Here is a 22,605-nt window from a genome sequence, read left to right on the forward strand (position 1 = left end):
TGTGGTTACAACTCACACACTCAATTTTGTAACCTTCCATGAGGCACCAGAAACCATATTGTATTGTATCTTGGGTTTTCTATACCTGATAGTCAACTATCTATAAGTTTAGCACGACTATGAATATCCTGTTGTATAGTTTTTTTATTGTTTAATTTCTGACTCCATTACTAACAAAGCATTCCATCCCAGGTTGCCTCAAATAAGGCATATTCAGTATGTTATGAGCCATTCAGAGGCTTTTTTAATGCTTGGGAATATATACTTGATCCTACTTTTGAAACTGAAGTAAATCTCATTGACAGCAGTCTTAAAATAATTTTTCTTAATGGTAAGGATATGGCTAAGATCATAAGGTCATGCTTTACTTTGTATCAGGCCCCAGGGTCACTCTCCAGTACCTAAAAACTTCAATGATCTTATTGTAATATAGACAAAAAAGCAGTGTGCTCAAAAATGCATTTCTATATGAAGCAGAGGATATGCAAAAGAATGAACTTTGAAAATAAGTCGTGTCAGATGGCGAAATGATCATCAGGCCAAAGCACTTGCTACACAACCTGAGTTCAATTCCCAGAATTCACAGTAGAGGAGAGAAGCAACTCATCAAAGTTGTCCTCTGACCTTTACTCATGCCATGGCACCTGTGCCCATGCTCACACACAACTAGTGTGTGTGTGTGTGTGTGTGTGTGTGTGTGTGAGAGAGAGAGAGAGAGAGAGAGAGAGAGAGAGAGAGAATTACTTGAATCAGTTTTTACATGTTCCTTTTCATAAGTTTGGGATCTAGAGAGATGACTCAGCAGTTAAGAATATTTGCTGTTTTTCTAGGATCTAAGTTTGGTACCCAACACCACCAACTGGCTCACAACATGTACCTCCCAATTCCAGGGCAAACAACACCCTTCTCTGGCTTTCATGATTACTTGTGAACAAACATAAGGCAGACAGGCAAACACACTCACAAATGAATAAATAAAGATCTATAGTTATTGGTTTAATTAAACTTATTGAACGTGAATGTTGCTCTGGTCCTGGGGCTACCCAAGGGATGCGTACTCAAATCTCTCTCACTGTGGGACTTACTTTAAAATATTTCCTTAAACAAATAGTTGTTAATGTAATACCAAGTAGGCATAAGTACTATGAAGAAAACTAAAGCAGAGTGGGCAGATGCAAAGTGAGCCCTAGAGACAAGTTTGGGAACACGAGTCCTGTGTAGAGTAAGCTTGTGCATACCTGACCACTCCTCTTGAGCTTTTTCAAAATTGCAATAATTAAGCCACATTTAATACTAGAAATCCCATATTTGAGCTCCAAAGAATGTACATTGTTATTTGGACATTTTGCATCCTTCAAATGTTATTTTTAATACATCTAAGTATCTGAAGGTTACATAATGGTTTGGTTGCTATTATAAAATGTTATCTTAGCTAGATATGGTATAACACATGTTCAGTATCAGCACTTGGGAGACAGGGAAAGACAGATCTCTGTGACTTCCACACCAGCCAGGCTATATAACGGGACCCTGTCTCAAAAACTAACTAAATAAATAATAACTATAATAATAATAAAGTATTTAAAATAAGCAGGGAAGATGACTCAGTAGATAAAGAATTTTCTATGGAAGTATGAGGACCAGTATTTGGATCCCCAGAACCCACATAAAATTTGGATGCAGTAGCATACATGTGTGATCACAGTGTGTCTACAGTAAGATGGGAGGCAAAAACTAAGAACTCTCAGATGCTCAATGAGCTAGTTAGTCTCAGACACAAAGAACCAAATAAAAGAACCTATATGTTTAAAAAAAAAAATGTAGAAGATTTGGACCTGACAGCAAAGGTTGTCTACTGACCAACACCCATGTACCACAGCTGCACAGGCTTCTTTCTACCCACATACAAACTTGCACTTACACATTACACATACATGCCAAACTCAAATAATAAAACACTATCATTTGAATGGAGCTAGGGTCTTTATTCCTTTAACTTTCATTGAATACCTACAACATAGTAGGCATTGCCTTATAAATACAGACTTTAAGTAAAGAGGTTGCTGAGATAGCTCAGCAGACAGAGGCACATGCAGAGGCAAAGCATCCCAGGGATCTCATTGAAAGGCTCTAGAGGGACTGGAGAGTGGTTCAGTGATTACAAGCCACTGTTTTTGTTGCCAGGGGTCTTGAGTTCAGTTACTATCATGCCAGTAGTCTATCATGGGGATGGAGAGATGCTTCAGCCATTAAGAGCAATTGCTGCTCTTGCAGAAGAAGCCAGTTAGGTTCCCTGCACCCACATGATGACTTTACAACCTTCTACAACTCCAGTTCTAAGGAATATGATGCCCTCTTCTTACCTCATTGAGTACCAGGCATGCATGTGCTACACATACATACATGCAGGAAAATACTTACACATGCAAAAAAAAATTTAATTTTAGAGATTAGGTCTGACTATGTTATTTGTGATTGATCTGGAACTCACTATGTAGACCAGGCCAGCATTGAACTCAAGAAATCTATTTCTTCCAAGTGCTGGAAATAAAAGCATATAGCACCAGGTCCAGACAAAAATAAATGTTTTTTTATAAATGCTGAAGAAAAAGCATATATGCTTAAAGCATATTTGAGGCTAAAAATTCTTAGGAAGAAAATAGACAAAATTAGAAAATGTATGAAACTTAAGATTCTTTTTTTCTGGCTACACTGGTAATAATAATACTTTTAAGAAATGAAAGTTTCAAATATAAGAACACATCAGAAAAATCATCCACCATGACTAAGTAGGCTTCATTCCAGAGATTTAGGAATAGTTCAACATACAAAAATCTATCAATATAATACACCATATAAACCAACTGAAAGAAGAAACACATGATCATCTCATTAGATGCAGAAAAAGCCTTTAACAAAACACAACACCCCTTCATGATAAAGGACTTGGAGAAGCAGGGATACAAGGAACATACCTAAACATAATAAAGGCAACATACAGCAAGCCAAGAGCCAATATCAAACTAAATGGAGAGAAACTCAAAGCGATCTACTAATTGGAAAGGAAGAAGTCAAACTTTCACTATTTGCTGATGATATGATAGTATACTTAAGTGACCCCAAAAATTCCACCGGGGAATTCTTACAACTGAAAAACACCTTCAGTAATATAGCAGGATACAAGATTAACTCAAAAAAAAAAATCAGTAGCCCTCCTATATACGGATGATAAACAGATTAAAAAAGAAATCAGAGAAACATCACACATTACATTAGCCACAAATAACATAAAATATCTTGGGGTAGCTCTAACTAAACAAGTGAGAGATTTGTATAACAAGAATTTTAAATCTTTGAAGAAAGAAATCCAAGAAGACATCAGAAAATGGAAAGATCTCCCATGATCTTGGATAAGTAGGATTAACATAGTAAAAATGGCAATCTTACCTAAAGCAATCTACAGATTCAATGCAATGCCCATCAAAATCCCAGCAAAATTCTTCATAGACCTTGAAAAAACAGTACTCAACTTCTTATGGAAAAACAAAAAACCCAGGATAGCTAAAACAATCCTGTACGATAAAGGAACTTCTAGAGGCATCACAATCCCTGACTTCAAACTCTACTATAGAGCTACAATAATGAAAACAGACAGGAAGATCAATGAAATCAAATTGAAGATCCAGATATCAACCCACACACCTATCAGCACTTGATTTTTGACAAAGAAGCTAAAATTATAAAATGGAAAAAAGAAAGCATATTCAACAAATGGTGCTGGCATAACTGGATATCAACATGTAGAGGATTGAAAATAGATCCATATCTGTCACCATGCACAAAACTCAAGACCAAATGGATCAAAGACCTCAACATAAGGCCAATCACACTGAACCTCATAGAAGAGAAAGTGGAAAGTACACTCAAACGCATTGGTACAGGAGACCACTTCCTAAATATAACTTCAGTAGCACAGACACTGAGAGCAACAATTAATAAATGGGACCTTGTGAAACTGAGAAGCTTCTGTAAAGCAAAGGACATGGTCAACAAAACAAAATGGCAGCCTACAGAATGGAAAAAGATGTTCACCAATCCCACATCGACAGAGGGGTGATTTCCAAAATATACAAAGAACTCAAGAAACTTGACATCAAAAGAAAAAAATAATCTAATAAAAATGGGGTATAGACTTAAATAGAGAACTCTCAAAAGGTGAATCTCAGATGACTGAAAAACACTTATGGAAATGTTCAACATCCTTAGCCATCAGAGAAATGCAAATCAAAACAACTCTGAGATTCTTATATCTTACATCTGTCAGAATGGCCAAGATTAAAAACACTAATGACATTGTATGCTGGAGAGGATGTGGAGTAATGGAAACACTCCTCCATTGCTGGTGGAAGGACAGCCGCTTTGGATCAGTATGACAATTTCTCGGAAAATTAGGAATCAATTTACCTCAAGATCCAGCAATACTACTCTTAGACATCTATCCAAAGGATGCTCAATCATACCACAAAGACATTTGCTCACCTATGTTCATAGTAACATTATTTGTAATAGCCAGACCCTGTAAACAACCTAGATGCCCTTCAACTGAAGAATAGATAAGGAAAATATACTACTCAGTGGTAAAAAAATAATGACATTTTGAAATTTGCAGGCAAATGGATGGAACTAGAAAAAACCATATTGAGTGAGCTAACCTAGACCCAGAAGACAAATATAATATGTACTCACTCATAGGTGACTTTTAGACATAAAGCAAAGAATAACCACCCTATCGTCCACAACTCCAAAGAACGTAGAGAACAAAGACCCTAAGAGAGAAATACATGGATCTGCCTAGGACGGAGAAAAAGACAAGACCTCCTGAGTAAATTAGGAGCATGGGAGGTGGTGGGTGGGGCGATAAGGGGTTGGGAAAAGGTGGAAAGGGAAAGGGTAGGAAGGAAGGGGAGTGGGTAAAATGTATAGCTCAATTAGAAACAATAAATTATTAGAAAAAAATGAAAGTTTCCAAAATCAGGCTCTACTGTTGCTAGTGGTTAGAATATTTTCTTATAACCACACTTTTTGGGGGGCATATAGTATATAACTATATTCTGAAATAGTTTTTCAACTTTGAAGTGAAGTGTTATGGGGTTGTCTTACATACTGCAGAATATTTAACAGAATAGCTGGTTTCTACTCAACAGATGCTTCCACAGTTATAACACTAAAACAGTATCTCAGACAATGCCAATATTCTGTACAGGAAAAAGCCACCCTGGTTGAGAACCATTATACAAAAATAACTTTTAAATGTATCTATTCTTAGGTACTTAAACAAGTGGAAATTATTTTTGCAGCTGTATCCCCTTTTCTATTCTTTTTTCTTTCCCTCCCTACCTCCCTCATATTTTTTGCAGACAGTCTCATTATAGCCTAGACTGACCTGAAGTCCCTTACATAGCCTCCTGTTCTCATTTTTATCTCCTAAGAGCCAGGTTTATAGGTGTATGAGACAAAGAAACTCCTACCGTCCATGTTGGCCCTGAACTTAAAGCAGTTCTTTTGTTCAGACTCATGCCTGGCTCCTACCAGTCTTTTAGTTTAGAGGAAAAACAATTTATAGGCATAGAAGTCTCCTAAATCAAGATTCCCAATATAAACACTCTGTGTAGACATCCTCCAAGATTCTCCTTACAGGTATACACTTTTTTGGTTTTATTTACTTACTGCCTTGTCACTTCTTAATTTACTAACATTTGTACTGTTGCTTTAAAGGGTAAATGGCTGGGGCTGGAGAGAGGGCTCAGAGGTTAAGAGAGGTCCTGAGTTCAATTCCCAGCAACCACATGGTGGCTCACAATCATCTATAATGAGATCTGGTACCCTCTTCTAGCTTGCAGGTATACATGCAGATGGTACACTTTATATATACTAAATAAGTCTTTAAAAAATAAATTGAAAAAAAAAAGGTAAAGGATTGAAAACTGGACATGGTGGCTCCTCTCTATATAATCTCACTTAAGAAGGAGCCTGCAACAGGATTGCTGTGAGTTTAAAGCCAGCGCCATAGTTTGAAAAAGAAAAGTGAGGAGTTGGTTGGGGTTGGAGGTGTAGCCCACAGTAGACACTTGCACAGCGAGTGCGAGGCCGCGGTTCAATCACTGCAAAGAAACCATGAAGATTAGAGAAAAGGGAGCTTATTTCTAGCAACTAAATATCACAGTTTAGTCAAACAAGTGAACATGTTTTTATTTTAGTAGGTAGAAGTAATTAAAACAAATGGAGCCAGGTATTTTGATGCACACCTTTAATCTCAGTACTCTGGAGGCAGAGGCAGGCATAGTTTGAGGCCAACCTGATCTATATAGAAACCTGTTCCAGGATAGCCAAGACTACATAACAAAGCAAAACAAACAATAAGGTGAAGAGTTGAAAATTTTATAAGCAGGAGTGCTGTGATGGAAAGATTTTAGATGTACCTGTAATGCTAGCTAGTAAACTCTAAAGATGTAATAGTGAAACCAAGTAAATCGAAGAATATGGAGAGAATGTGTGAGAAATGTCATCAAAGACCAGAACCAAGCCATGGTGGTCCATGCCAGGAAACCCAGCACTTACAAGACTAAGGAAGAGGACTGTAAAAACTTTCAGCTTGGGCTACACAAGTTCCAGGCTAGCCTGGGCTACTGAGACCTTATCTGACTCATAAACAAGAAGACCAAAAACAAAGGGACAGTAAGTTAAATATATAGCAAATCATCATCAATGTATATATGGAATCAGCATGAAGGAAAATAAGTATTTAAAGCAAAGAGTAAAAGATGAACTTTATGGTGCTTAGAGTCTGCCATGTTGTGAGCGGTGGGTGAAGAGGTGGAATGAGAACTGGAGCTCCAACGGTAGTGAAATAAGCCAAACCATCTTCAAAAATGCGTATGAGATGATGGCATCAAGAAAGATCCACTTCGTTCCTCTTCCCCCTCCCCCACACTGGAACCATGGAGGCTGTGCCAGAGAAGAAAAAGAAGGTTCCTGCTGTGCCAGAAACCCTTAAGAAAACGCGAAGGAATTTCGCAGAGTTGAAGGAGAAGCACCTTTGGAAGAAGACTGCCCTGGAGTCACTGCGAAAGGCCCAGAGGAAGCTCATCTATGAAGAGGCAAAGCACTATCACAAGGAGTAGACAGAGATTCGCATGGCTAGGATGGCAAGGAAAGCTAGGAACTTCTATGTGCCCACAGAACCGAAGCTGGCGCTTGTCATCAGAATCCATGGTATCAAGGGTGTAAAGCCCAAAGGTGCCCAAGGTGTTGCAGCTTCTCCGTCTTCTGCAGATCTTCAATGGCACCTTTGTTAAGCTCAACAAGGCTTCAATTAACATGCTGAGAATTGTGGAACCATATATTGCATGGGGGGTACCTCAATCTGAAGTCAGTAAATGAGCCCATCTACAAACCAGCTATAGCAAAATTAATAAGAGAATTGCCTTGACAGATAATTCCTTGATTACTCGATCTCTTGGTAAATACGGCATCATCTGCATGGAGGATCTAATTCATGAGATCTACACAGTTGGAAAAACACTTCAAGGAAGCGAATAACTTCCTGTGGCCCTTCAGATTATCTTCTCCACGAGGTGGAATGAAGAAAAAGACAACTCATTTTGTGGAAGGTGGAGATGCTAGCAACAGGGAAGACAAGATAAACATGCTTATTAGACGGATGAACTAAGGTGTTGCCCTTGATATTTTTGTAATATGGTCAGTTAATAAACAGTCACAGCTTGGCAAACTGAAAAAAAAATCCACTTCTACTAAGGTCATTTATTCACTCACTAGACAAATAGAAACCAGGCACCTATAATATATACCAGGTGATATGCAAAATGATACAATATGTAGTCTAATAGGGAGACAAACATTAAATATTTAGTATAATAGAGTAGGGCGAGATACAGAAAGACATTGACTTTTTAATTCCTGAAAGCAACTCTTAAATGATGGTGTCCTAATATTGTTTTTGGTTTTTTACATATTTCCCCTTAAGAACTGAAACATCATCCTCTCTTCAGTGAAGTGGACTGGGAAAATCTGCAACATCAAACAATGCCTTTCGTACCCCAACCAGATGACGAAACAGATACATCCTATTTTGAAGCCAGGAATAATGCTCAGCATCTGACCATATCTGGGTTTAGTCTGTAGAACATACATATCATTTTTATCTAATCTTGTAATATAGGATTAAGTTTTGCAATATTATGTTCAATACTAGATTGACCTAACAGGAGAGAAGTCTATCGTGCCTAGGCTAATGAACTTTCAATTACTGAATACAACAGCTTTTACAAAATTAAAATACTATGAGAAATATATGTAATTTATCTTTACCATAAACTGGATATAAATCATCACAGCTTTTTTCACCCTATTGTCTTATTTATTAGCTGCACTTTATGAAGACTAACGTATCAATAAACTAAAACACTACTACTCTACAGAGAGGATGAGCCTTAAGCTTCTATGCAGATTTCATTGTTCTGTTCACTTCGGTGTTAATATCAAACAAACAAAAAAGGACTATTTCATTTAAATTTATTTGTACATGGTTGCCTGCAAAACTGTAGTCTCAAGGCAGTCATACAAGATAATACATGACTGTCAAAATCAGACATTGAGACAGACATGCAAGCCAGAAGCCCCCATATTCAGGAGGCAGATGTAAGACAGAAGTATGATTGCAATTTCAAAACTAAGGCCAGCCTCGTCTGTCTCTGAGCTGGAGGGGGCCATTCAGGACTACATAGTGAGACCCTGTCTTATAAAACTTAAAAAAAAAAAAAAGCTGGAAAACTATTAGTAGTGTAACTTTGCAGAGTGCAGCCTATTCAAAAGAACTTAAGATTTTAAGAGTTTAGCTAACCTTCCTAGTGACAGAATTTTGCTACCTGACTGCTTTTGGTGCTTCCTTCCACAATTCCTGTTTGTTTAAGAGTTCTGGAAAGGTTGGGTGTGACACTTTAAGCAATTTTAGTAGCTTGTTCAGTTTTAATAGAAAAATTTATACTTTACGCCTTATCATTTCTAACATCATCATAGAAAAATAGTAATAATCTACTTTTGCTTAATAGCTGTAACTAATGATTGTCAGTATCACTGTTTTTGAAGAATACTAAGAATCAGCTAAACTAATTGAGACTTTTAGCATTTCCCTAGAAGAACAAAGTTACGATTTAAATGTACCATAGGTAGGTTTTGCTAATAACCTTTTGCACACTGACTTTAATGTTTCTACTTCCCTTTACCACCTAGTCACAGCTCAGATATAATGTAGTTTGCAAAGATGAGACAAGCTTATATCTGTTACAGTAAAAGATACAGCATAATTGGTGCTGGGTATTGAATCCTTGGGCTAAAGGTTTTACTCAGTATATTTTATGACTACTTAATTTTCCAGTCACCCTTTTAAATAAAGATATTCTAAATAGTTACTACAATTTCATTTAAAGTGAGTCACACTTTTCATGTGACAGCATATTCTATAGGCTATTACTCAATCTATAGTACTTTTATATAGTGTTTTCAAGTAGTAGGAAATCAAAACCTGGTTAAACAATTGTGTTACCACATCAAAATGCCATGGACAAGTTAATATTGAGCACTAATATATTGGTGATTGATATAATTACTTCGGATGCTGAAGGTAGAGAATACTTACCTAGTATGCATAGGACCCTGGCTTCAAGCTCCAGTAACACAAATACTAATTACTTTGTAGAATTAGAATAAGCAGAGCCAGATTAACAAACTAATGGTCCAAGGAAGTCTGGCCTCTCAGAACTCTGGATCCTAGTTAGTTAAAAATGAGTCTGCAGAAGCAAACCACTAATGACTTCTTAAAGTAAATCATTGGACAGTTGGTTACAGTAAAATTTAATTCTGCTGTGGACTATTGAGAGGTCCTGACCTCCTTGGGGCTACATGAATAAAGCACTGGACTAGACGAAAAAGTATGTCAACGGATGGATGAATAAACAGGGATACATTTATTAAAGCAAACAATATGTTATATGTAAGTACACAGAAGAGAAACATTTATTTTCATAGATGCATTTTTTATAAAAATGTTTTTTCTACTTTTTGGTTCTCATAAATTGACCTGTTTTCATAGTAGTTGGTGGTGTTTTTCATTGGCAGTGAGTCATAAACACTTTGCACATTGATGTTTTATTTTGTCTGTACAGAATGTAAAGAATAAAAAGTAATAAAAGAGAATTATTTCTTCTTTCACGATTATTTACCCTAAAGTTCCAGCAGTGTTGTTTCTTTGGTTTGTGTGATGGGTTCAGTGAGAATGGTCCCCATAGGTGCACGTTTGAATACTTGGTCCCTGTTGGTGGAACTGTTTGGGAAGGATAGTTAGTATGTCACTGGGTGAGCACTAAGGTTTCAAAAGACTCAGGTCACTTCCAGTGTGCTCTCTGCCCCTACTTGTGGTTAAGATATGAATACTCAGATGCTGCCTGCTACCTCTGCTCCACCATCATGAACTCTACCCCTCTGAAACCATAAACTCCAAATAAAGTGTTTTTTAATAAGTTATCTTGGTCATTATTGTCTTAATCACAGCAATAGAAAAATAACTAATTCAGATCATCTACTTATTCAACTGACTAAATGAGACATACATAAATGAGTATTTAAAACATTCTGGCTGGACAGTAGTGGCACACACCTTTAATTCCAGCACTCAGAAGACAGAGGCAGGTGGATCTCTGTGAGTTCAAGGCCAGCCTGGTCTACAGAAAGAGTTCCAGGACAGGCTCCAAAGCTACAGAAAAATCCTGTCTTGAAAAACCAAAAGAGTAAAAAATGAAAAAAAATCAAACATTCTGGAAAACAAAAACTAGGGCCAGCAAGAAGGTTCAGTGAGTAAAGGCACTTGCTACCAATCCTGACCATGGTCAGTCTCCAGGAACCACACAATGGGAGGAGAGGACTGCAAGGCACTTGCCACCAATTCTGACCACGGTCAGAACCACGGTCAGAACCACACAGTGGGTGGAGATAATTGCAAACTATTTACTGACCTCCATATATTTGTTGTGGCATGGCCACATGCACTCTGAAAAACACTAAAACCTAAAGCATTACAAAATTGGACTTAATTCTAATAGAGAAGACAGGGGCCTTATCTTAGGGTTTCTATGGATGTGATGAGTCAAAAAGCAAGTTAGAGAGGAAAGGGCTTATTTGGCTTACACTTCCATATCACTGCTGATCATCAAAGGAAGTCAGGACGGGAACTCAAACAGGGCAGGAACCTGGAGGCAGGAACTGATATAGAGGCCATGGAGGGGTGCTACTTGCTTGCTTGTTTAGCATGGCTTGTTCAGCCTGCTTTCTTACAGAACCCAGAACCACCAGTTTAAGGATGTCACCATCCCCAATGGGCTGGGCCATCTCCCATCCGTTGCTAATTTAGAAAATGCCCTACAGCAAGATCTTATGGAGGTATTTTCTCAGTTGAGGTTCCCTCCTTTCAAATAAGTAGCTAATGTCAAGTTGACATAAAATTAGCCAACACAGCTCTGAGTAGAAAATTACAATTTGCTATCACAGATATGTCATAGGCAGTTACAGTCATCTAAAATTCTGCCACCAGATATTGTATTGGTAATTATTGGTAAATTGTAATGGTAGTTATTGAGAATAAATTATTTATCATCTAAATTTACACATGTCAATAAGCTACATTCAGACTCTTGTTAAAGAGAAACTGAAATGAAGATAAATGATCTTGATTGTTCCCCACATAAATCAACCCATCTGAAGAAATGTCACCCCCAAATATGCCTTTCTCGCAAAAACATTGTTTGGGCTAAAGGCAATTTGAAACAAAAACACTACGAACTCATCCCTCCCCTGCATACAAGTAGGTATAAATTTTCCTTCACTGGAGACACCACTACTGTGAGCCAGAGACAGCACCAGAGGAATCAAAACACACATTACTCTACACCTTTACATCCCAAGCTTCATATCTATGAAAAATTAAAATGACTTTCCTTTGTCCTTTGTCAGCAGCAGCAAGAGGACAGCTTCCAGTCTGAGGCCAATCTGAGCTACATAGTAAACCTAGCTCCTTTTAAACTGTACTGCTAGTATCAGATGACAAAGGAGTTAAACTGCATTCATTTCTGAAATTTTTATCAAATTACACATAATATGGCTTTATTTAGTCTCATGGATTTCTTCTCAGCATGGCTGTGGGAACTGATGGGGACCTCACATGCTTGTCCTGCCTGCTACTCAGGATTACTTCATATCGACTCCTATTTGCTCTCACTTCAGCTTTGTACACAATCAATACAGTTAACCATTAAATTAATATTTCATTTCTCATTAACCTTTTATTTTTAACTTAGTTTTACAATAAACAGAAAAGCTGATCATTAAAAAAATACCATAGCTGTCAATTTTTAAAATGAGGTTTATGTTTTAAAGCATTACCATCATATCCTATAATTACATCAATTATATATACAAGAACTGTGTGCAAAGTGCTTTTCAAACTATAAAGTAATTCCAATATATGATACAAATGGTTGCCCTTAGGAGTTAGTTACCTTGACTACTTGCAATGAATCACAACTTGTTACATCCTTGATTTGCAATTTATTTATATAAGAAAAAAGCCATCATTTTATAATACCAACTTGTCTAATTTAAAAAAAATAAACTCTTGATCCATACTTTACCTATGATAATTCAGTTATTTCCTTTTTTTTCCCTTCTAAATAAGTAGAAGGTAGATTTGGGTCTGTTTGTTTCATATCTTAAGCAAATACTAGTAGTTCCTCTCAACCAAGATGTGATACACAATTTAAAAACAAAAAAATTGAGAAGTCTGGGTCAAGCAAATAATGTTCTCATACTGTTTTCTTCAAAGAACAACCCTATACACTAGAGAAGGATTCTTTTGCTCTTACTGAAAATGTCCAATACCTAATGCTAATCCCCCCCAACATCCCATATCAAGAATGCATTAAATTTTTTTACTATACAAAGCTAGTCAGGTGGTGCATGCCTGTGGTCCCGGAAAGTGGAGAAAAATGGAGATGGGAACATCAGGGTCCTCTTTAGCGACAGAGTGAACTGGTGTTGAGCAAGAGCTACTGAGGCTGTCTCAAAAGGGGGGATTTGCTATAAAGTTTGTAAATTACATCCTCAAAGCATAAGGTGTATAAGCACAGGTTTGGGAAATACAAAAAGGACTATTTTCAGTCTTCCAGGATCTAAATTAATCTTCATTTTGGTCTAAAGGACAGAAGAAACTTAAGTTTCCATTAGTTAGGCATTCCTTAGTTATGTGGATAAAGATGGCATGTATATTTAAAGTCCTTCTAATACCTTGTGATGTACACCCCAAAGGAGAACCTGAGGCACTAAGAGGTTAAGAATCCAGACTGGAGTTTACCACTTGCAAGGAAAAAAAAGGATTTTCATGCATTTGTTCCTTAGTAAAAACAGTATAAATAAGTTTTCATTTTATTGCAAAGCACCCTATGAAGCAGACATTGGATATCATCGCAAAAAGAAAAAAAAAAGATTAAGTGTGTATGATTGAATTAAAAATCTGATGACTTCTCTGTGTCAGCTTGGAATATACTTTTCCACATCCATTGAGCCTGTTCTTCATTTCCCTCATCAAGTTAAGTCTGTTCAGTGACTCATTTGTGAGACAACAGCCACAGTACAAAGGACAAGGGTTCTCTGAGCTGTGCAGACCACAGAGAATGCAGAGGGCTCTTCCATCAGTTTGCGGCCACCTGTGGACAGTTCAGTGACTGGTACAAAATTGATTTAACCTCACTTAAACCCACTTGTGTTGTATCCTCTCTTGTGTTTAATTTAGAAAAGTAAATATTATAAATCTTATAATCATAACAGTGCCTTAGAAAAGCAGCTTATATTTCTTATGAGAAAAAAATCAGGTAAACATGTTACTAAACGATAATAAATTAATGTCCGTCAAGCTCAAAAAGAGTAAGTCTACGTATGCTACTTAAAACCTAGTTGAGATTGATTGTTCAAGTATCAGCAATATTAGTCCTTAAAATGTTACCATTTGTGTAGTGCAAAGAATACATATGTATATAAACAAACTATTGGAGAAAAGAAATATAATCATCACAGACTGAGATTTTCTTGTGAAATCCACAATCCATTTCATTTCTTAGGTCATCCAGGGCCAATCTTCTTGAGTAAAATGCCATTTTCTTCAGTTTAGTTTTCTTTAAAAAGAAAGTAAAAACCAATCATGTAAGCATAAATGCAATCATGTAAATATCAACTACATTCATATCAAAAAGATTTTGTGAACACACAGCATTCAAACTCAAGATAAAACTACAATAATTTCATTTTCATAAAATTATATATCTCATTTTGTCGTATTTGGTTGTTATCTTTCAGAAGCCCTGTTCTTTTCTAATGACAGACAGAAAGAAAATATATCTAGAGGGGAAAGAAAGAGGGGAAGAACTGAGAGGAATAGAAGAAAGGAAAATTATAATCAGGATATATTATATGAAAAACAATCTATTTTCAATAAAATAAGGAATAAAATATAGGCCAGCAGTGGTGGGACATGCCATTAATCCCAGCACTCGGGAGGCAGAGGCAGGTGGATCTCTGTGGGAGATGAGTTCAAGGCCAGCCTGGTCTATAGAGCTAATTCCAGGACAGCTAGAGTTGTAACACAGAGAAACCCTGTCTTGAAAAACCAAATAAACAAACAAATAGAATTAGAAAAATTGCCAGATTAAAATTAAGATATCTAATCTACCTGGTTCTACCTCCAACCCAGTACTGTCAGCCACATACATAACCAAACTATGCTTAAACCTATCTCACTAAAACACGCTGTACTGAAGAATTTGCAATTGGAAAGATTACTTAACAGTGAAATACTCAACAATAAAGCAGAAACTTAATTGTTTCTCCATCTCTGAACAACAAAAAGGGATACTTAGAAGAAACAGTGAGCCTCCTTTACTAGATGTCTGGCAGCAATGAAGTACTAAAGTAAATAAATTACTGAGGTATTTTACAAAAACAGTTTGATTTTCCAAGGGGTGTGATGGCACAGGCTATAACCCCAGCACTTGGGAGGCAGGGTGCCACTGCAAGTTCCATGCCCCACACCAGCCTGCGCTCCAGCCAGCCTAAGCAAAGTCGGAAACACAAGCTCAAAAACAAAGAGCAAAAAGAAATTTTTAAAAATCCAATTTTCCTTGTATTTTTTTAATGGCGTTTTTGCCTGCATGTATGTCTGTATGAGGTGTCAGATCTTGTAGTTACAGACAGTTGTGAGCTGCCATGTGGGTGCTGGAAATTGAACCTGGTCCTCTGAAAGAGCATCCAGTGCTCTTAACTGCTGAGCCATCTCTCCAGCTCCGCCCACATCCAATTTTCTATAACTGCTAAAACAATTTTTCTAGACCAGGCAGTGATGGCCCACCCCTTTAGTCCCAACACTTGAGAGGCAGAGGCAGGCATATGTCTGAGTTCGAGGCTAACCTGGTACAAACTTAGTTCTAGGACAGCCAGGGCTAAGACAGAGTTTCACTATGTAACTGGCCAGCCAGGAACTCCTGCTCCTCTTGTTCCACCCCACAAGTGCTGAGTTTATAACGTGGATATATCATTTGTTTTTTTAACCTTTCATGATGTAATAAGTGGAATAAACTGTTTCAATCTTAAGATAAAAAATAAGTAAATAATTATTATTCTACGCCAGGCGGTGGCGGCACACACCTTTAATCCCAGCACTTGTGAGGCAGAGGCACACAGATTCCTGTGAGTTTGAGTCCAGCCTGGTCTACAAGAGCTAGTTCCAGGACAGGCTCCAAAGCTACAGAGAAACCCTGTCTCGAAAAACCAAATAATAATAATAATATTCTATGCCAAATTTCTCAACTACCTTAATTTTATATATTTTGTGTATATGTGTGTACATATTCACATGTATGTGGTGCATGTGTATGTGATAGATGCACAAAAGTCAACATCAGGTATCAGTCCTCAGAGTAGTGACTCTCAACTTTCCCAATGCTGTGACAGGTTAAGAATCATTGCTGTAGAAGCTATTCATGTTTAGAGCCAAATCCCTTAGAAGGTCAAATGACCCTTTCATGGGGGTTGCCTAAGACCACTGGAAAACACAAATATTTACATTATGCTTCATAACTGCAACAAAATTATAGTTATAAAATAGAAATAAAAGTAATTTTATAGTTGAGGGTCACCACAGCAGAAGGAACTGTACTGAAAGGGCCTCAGCACTAGGAAGGTCAAGAACCATCGTTTTAGCAGAGGCAATGAAACTCACCAAGTAGGCCAGACTGGCTGACCAGCAAGCCCCTTATCTTATCACCCTGCACCAGCCTCCTTAGCAGTGATCCTTCACACATGCACAGCCATGCCCAGCTCTGTTTGGTAGTTTTGAAAATCAAACTCAGGTCCCTCATGCTTGCAGTACAACTAAGCTATCTCCACAGCCCTAACCACCGGCTTTCTACAAAATAAACATGAAAAGAAGTTTGGGGGCTGGAACAGTGGTAGACTATTTGCCTAGTAAGAGGCCGTGGATTGTACACCTAATATACCCAAATAAAATACAAATAATAAAAAATAAAAGGGGGTTGAAACGCACCTAAAATTTGTAACTATGGTGGAAGTGATTTAAACTAAGGTCTGTATCTGCAAAGAGCATACTTATAAACAGTTTTGAAGGGGCAGGTGCTACCAAGACAGTGGCTGCTGCTTCTGAAATTCTATTAACGCTGTTTAGAAATAAATGGTCTTTAAGAGCATCATGTTTCATTAGCCATAAAACTTACAAAGCATATAGTCACTGTCATGTTACATAAGTTAAAGGTGTACAAATTTATCACATATTCTGTGTACAAGTACACAGAAATCAGACAAACATTTGCCAAGGTAGTTTTAGTCCCTGGATGTTCAGAATGACAATGCATCTATAAACCTGACCTATCTCCTTGTATCTACCACAAGTTGCAAAAGTCCATGAACCATTTCAATTATAGAACTATAGTATTACCTTCTCCTTCTTTGATGATATAAATGCACCAACCACTGGGCAATAAAAGGCCATATAATAGCAAAAGTTAATGCACCAGGAGACATCTCAAAGGGCCACCAAGATGGTTTCTGTGAAAACAAAATAAGGCTGTCATTTATCTCTTAAATACTGCATGGAGAAACTTGAAGACATTTGTTTTCTTTTGTTGTTTTGTTTTTCAAGGCAGGTTTTCTCTGTATAGCCCTGGCTGTCTTGGAACTCCCTCTGTAGACCAGGCTGGCCTTGAACTCACAGAGATCCTCCAGCCTCTGCGTCCCCAGTGCTGGGTTTAAAGGCGTGAGACACCACAGACCAGCTCTAAAGGCATTCTTAATACATAATTCATACAAATTAAAACTAGTAACAATCTCTCCTCTGACAGAATATTCTATACTCAGTAAGCAGACTTCTAAGACTTAAATAAACATATCCAACTTTTTTATTGTAGGAAATAAGTTTATTACAGGATAAAGTAAAGCACTCTCAAGAAAAACAATGTCCAAAGACCAAAGGGGACACAGCCCAACATACATTTTTAGCTTCAAAGCTCTGAAAGGTAGATTTCATATTAAGTAGCTCAAAAACTGTAAATGTATTATAATTTATTTAAAATTCTTACCTGTGAAGAGGAGGGCTGATTACTTGTCTGCAATGATAATTTCGCCTTTAAATACAAATGAAAAGTAACAACTTTGACAGAATGAAAAAACTGTGCAATTTTGGGGGGTTTTTGTTTCTATTTTGAGAAAGGGTCTCTAGCCCTAGCCCAAGCTGGCCCTACAACTCCCAATGTAGTTGAACTTGAACTTCTGATCCTTCTTGCCTCCACCTTCCTATTATTGGGATTACAGGTATGAACCACACATGTCATAACACCACCCACACACCTGGTATTTATGCAAATATCATCAATACAGATTCTACACTGCTTAACAGAAGATAACAACAGACTAGTAGCTTACCTGCGAAGCAGTGAGTGTTTCCAGTTTATGAAGTCTCTGAAGGACATTCTGCATGTCCTCTTGTAATCTAATGAGCACAAGAGCAATCTGTTCATTGAGGCTGCCTCTGGACCCTCGGTCTGAGCCCCAGCGTTCTCCATCACCTCCACTTCCTACTTGCCGACCCTGGGTTCCTTCACTCAAATGTGGAATTCTATGCCCTATTAAGACAATAAAGTAAGTTACCTATCAGTAAAGGGTTCTTTTTTAAATAGAAATAGTGTACTATTTATTTTCCTTTGTAATTCCTTGATATATAAATAAACAAAGAAAAGTAAAAGAAACCAGGAAGCACATAAAATAAACCATTAGGAGCCCGGGGGGGAGGGGAGGTTTGCACACTTTCACACCTTCAATTCCAGTACTTGGGAGACAGGTGGATCTCTATGAGTTCGAGGCCAACCTAGTCTACAGAGTATGTTCCAGGACAGGTTCCAAAGTTACAAAGAAACCCTGTCTCGAAAAACAAACAAACAAAAAAACATTAATGGAATCTATTCTATATTAGGGGAAGAGTGTACATTATTACTAGTGTATGGCAATGTGTGTGTGTGTGTGTGTGTGTGTGTGTGTGTGTGTGTGTGTTACTGAGGCTTGAGCCTATGTCCTCACATGTATGAGACAAGTACACAACCCTTAACTACATCCCCAGCACAGCTAACAATTTTTATTACTGTGTATTCTTGCAGAAATGGAGGGTTAGAGAGCTTCCTTCATAACAGAAGTCAAGAGCTTTTTCTTTCTTGCCTTTCCAATCCTCTTGGCAGGAGACATAAGGAGATCAAGTGTGAAATTTGAGTTAATTTGTGCTCTAGATGCAGTTCTATTTATAATACAAGGAAAGAGCAAGACCTATGTAAATTCAATGAACTGAGTACTAGGAAATCCAATCCAATCCCTTATTGGTTTTCCTTTCTACTTTTATGCATTCAATGTACTAATGTTTCTATTGAATGCACAGATTCTACCTACAGTTTTTCAACATTAAATGGTACAAAAGTATACCTACATAACAAATGAGTTTTTCACCTGAAGTACAGTATTTTTTTTTAAGATTTATCTGTGTCTGAAAGAGTGAGAAAGAATGTTTATGTCTGTGCACCACATGCAAGCAGGTGCCCAAAGAGACAGAGAGGGTGCTCAATTCCTGGAACAAAAGTTACAGGCAGTTGTGAGCCCTCTGATATGGATGCTGGGAACTGAACCCTGGTCCTTTACAAGAGCAACAAATACTCTTAACTACCATCTCTCCATCTCATCTATCTCCCAGCCCCTGAAGTATAGTATATTTTTTGAATGGGCTTTGTGTTAGATGATTTTACCTAAGAGCAAGCCAATGCAAGTGTTCCAAGGATAATTAAGGCAGTTAGGCTATATGCATATTCAACTTACAATATTCACAATTTATAAGGGATGTATTGGGACATAACCCTATTGAAAATTGAAAATATCCATACTCTGTCCAAATGGTTATTACTCAATCCTTTTCCCTTTCCTTTCTCATTCAATGGTGGGAACTGAACACAAGCTATGACTGAGCTACACCTCTTGTTCTACATTAATTTTGTTTGTTTGTCAAGACAGAGAACTTGCACTGTAGACCAGGCTGGCCTCAAACTCAGAGTCCCACCTGCCTCTGACTGTGGAAAGGAGGGAGTAAAGGCCTGCACCATCACCCACTGGCTCTCTATCCTATACTCATTCTCTCATTCTTTCCTTTTCATAGTATCTTTATTTCTTACCAGAAGTAATTATAACAAATAGATTTACTTTTTTCCACACTCATATCTAGTCTACTCCCAAATGACATCACTATATTTTATTATTGTTACATTAATTTTTTTATTTTGTGCCCAGGTGGAGGGCATGCACACGCCAAGGCGCACACTGGAGGTCAGAGGACAACCAGTGGAAATCAGTTATATCTCCTTCCACCCAGGGATCACACGCAAGTTCTCAAGTTAGGCAGCAAGCACACTTACCTGCTGACCATCTCACCAACCCACATCACTACTGTCGGTATTTTTAGTGTTCATTGTCCCTTAGCTCTTATTAATTTGTCAGCTTTAATGATCTCCTTTAAGTAAGAAAAAGATAAAAATTCAGACTGCCTTACACTGGGACTCAAAGTGGCAGCAGAGTTAGATCAGTGATGGTTCAGAGGGCATAAACGTGGCTCCTTAGACATACTGCATCATGGGCTGCCAAGGTGGCTCAGCAAGTAAAGACATGTGTTGCCAGAACTGGGTGTCCTCTGATTTTCACATACATGCCATTACATGTAGAGTGTATACACATACACACACACACACACACACACACACACACACACACACACACACACGTTATTTTAGAAAACACTGCACAAAGGGTTAAAAAAATTAAGTTGGGCACTACCACACCAACGCTTGGCAGTCAGAGGTAGCAGGTTCATGACAAGTTCCAGTCCAGCCAGATCTAGATAATGAGACTGTCTCAGAAATCACATGAATCAGTAAAGGAGGAGTACATACCTCTCCCTCTTCGAACACTAGAGAAGTCCTCGCTTTCTCCCCCTCTCTTCTCTCGGTGTGGTGCTCCACTGCTTCTGCCATCTTCTCCTCCACGCTTTACTTCACCTTTCCCCTCAATTGCTACCATCCGTATTTTCCCAATGCTGCCATTTCCAGGAGTGATTTGAGCATCTTCACAAAAACCAGAACGTTCCAAGTGCTGACTGGGATCACCACCTAAGTAATACTGAAAGTGTCCATTGTTTGACATAAAGCTGTCTAAAGACTTACAAATTTAAAACAATAGTTACAAGTTATAAATATAAATGATATAGCAAAAGTTTTCATGGTAATAAAAATACTGTTTTCTAAAAGGGTCCTCTCATGTTCCTGCTGAAAATATTCCTTTCTTTAAAATATTCTTCAATTTTAACTCAGTTTCCCATATACAAGAAATAATTGAGATAGGCATGATTTTCTCTATGAGCAAAAAGTAAGGGTTCCCAAGAGTCAATCAGTCACCCAAGATATAAAGAAATGCTCACCTTAGTTACTATACTTAACTCTAGACAACTATAAGGAAAAAGGATCCTGGCTCATAACCTTATTACAGGAGTTGTAAGAGATTATTATTATTGCAGGATTGTCTAATAAGATTTATGAAAAACGGTATGTGGCAGATACTACAGAAGTCAATCAAAAAATGATGATGGAAGTTCAACTAAGGACAAATGAGTATGGGCCAAGCATGATGGCACACGCCTTTAATCCCAGCACTCAGAAGCAGAGGCAGGCAGATCTCTGTGCATTACAGGACAGCCTGTTCTACATAGTGAGCTCCGGAACCAGCCAAAGTCAGTCAGCCCGATTCAAAACAAAATCAAAAAAGAACAAATGAATATAAGTCATATCAAAGGTTTCATAATGACAACGAACCATCAATGTAGATGGGATGGAAGATGTTTGAGAACTTACAACAGAATAGTACTGGTCTTAAAAACTGAGCACAGAGAGCAAGAGAAAGGAAAGCTCTAATGACTAGACAGTGTGGTGACATGCTAAAATAAATACAGGAGATAAGGCTGTAGGAAACAAAAGAAAGATAATGGTTCAGATACAGGTAAGTAAAAACTGAAGCCATAGGTGTCTCAGTTAGGGTTTCTCTGGTGTGCTAAGAACACCATGACCAAAGGCAACTTGAGAGTGAAAGGGTTTATTGCACCATATGCATGTCAGTCACTGCTGAGGGAAGTCAGGACAGGGACCTAGAGGCAGAAACTCATACAGAAGTGCTACTTCCTGGCTTGCTCTTCACAGCTTGCTAAGCCTGTTTTTTATATCATCCAAGACCATGGGCCAAGCTCTGTCCACAGTAATCTGGGCCCATGTACATCAATTATAATGAAGAAGATACCTCACAGGCTATTTTGGTAGGAATACTGTCTCAACAGAGGGTTCCCTTTCCCAAATGACTCTAGCTTGTGTCAAATTAACATAAAACTAGCCATCACACTAAGCAAAGAGTATGGCAGTTACAATTCAGAAGAAAGAAAACACTGAATTTATTACTTTGATAGTTATCAACCTTAAGTAATGCCTGAAACCAAAGAAGTAGTAGCCAAGACTGTAGTACTGAAGAATACTAAATTCCTGGATCACCAAGAAAAGGTGACTGAAATGAACTGTCCAGTAGTGCACAAGGGAGGCACTAAAGGAAGACAGGCAGGCAGATCTCCATCAACACCAGCCTTGTGTTCACAGGGAGTTATAAGCCAGCCAGCGTTATTTAGTACAACTTTGCCTTGAAGAGAAAAAGAAAAAAAAAAGGTGCTAATAACCAACTTCCTCGTTTGTTCCTTTGTTGAGTTTTTTGGGGTTTTTTGTTTGTTTATTTCTTTGTTTTTTTTTCCCCTGAGGGAATTGCATCTTACTATGTACCCTTAGCTGGCCTGGAACTTTCCAGTAA

The 22,605-nt window shown here is 37.8% G+C and overlaps 2 protein-coding genes and 2 pseudogenes across 7 annotated transcripts in view; 3 read left to right on the plus strand and 1 right to left on the minus strand.

Annotated features, from left to right (window-relative positions):
* The window catches only part of Mastl (microtubule associated serine/threonine kinase like), a 47,000-nt gene extending 36,728 nt beyond the window's left edge, over positions 1–10,272 (plus strand). For both annotated transcript variants that reach the window (XM_048460912.3, XM_048460913.3), the window contains exon 12: positions 8,045–10,272. In XM_048460912.3, the coding sequence (XP_048316869.2) occupies positions 8,045–8,202 (158 nt within the window). In that variant the 3' untranslated portion in view covers positions 8,203–10,272. The remainder of the gene's footprint in view (positions 1–8,044) is intronic.
* Positions 4,966–8,038, plus strand: LOC125417380 (large ribosomal subunit protein uL30 pseudogene; annotated as a pseudogene).
* On the plus strand, positions 9,861–10,272 carry LOC125417381 (U6 snRNA-associated Sm-like protein LSm6 pseudogene; annotated as a pseudogene).
* A 2,112-nt stretch (positions 10,273–12,384) lies between these two features.
* Positions 12,385–22,605, minus strand: part of Acbd5 (acyl-CoA binding domain containing 5) — a 29,654-nt gene continuing 19,433 nt past the window's right edge. For 4 of the 5 annotated variants that reach the window (XM_085698981.2, XM_085698980.2, XM_085698977.2 and 1 more), the window contains 5 exons: positions 20,661–20,886; positions 18,109–18,308; positions 17,766–17,810; positions 17,126–17,235; positions 12,385–14,294 (listed from right to left, as the gene is read on the minus strand). In XM_085698981.2, the coding sequence (XP_085555107.1) occupies positions 14,282–14,294; positions 17,126–17,235; positions 17,766–17,810; positions 18,109–18,308; positions 20,661–20,886 (594 nt within the window). In that variant the 3' untranslated portion in view covers positions 12,385–14,281. The remainder of the gene's footprint in view (positions 14,295–17,125; positions 17,236–17,765; positions 17,811–18,108; positions 18,309–20,660; positions 20,887–22,605) is intronic. The other variant, XM_085698979.2, reaches the window with a different exon arrangement.

Source organism: Myodes glareolus, chromosome 14 (assembly GCF_982192425.1).
Source record: "Myodes glareolus chromosome 14, mMyoGla1.1, whole genome shotgun sequence".
NCBI classification, from domain to species: domain Eukaryota; kingdom Metazoa; phylum Chordata; class Mammalia; order Rodentia; family Cricetidae; genus Myodes; species Myodes glareolus.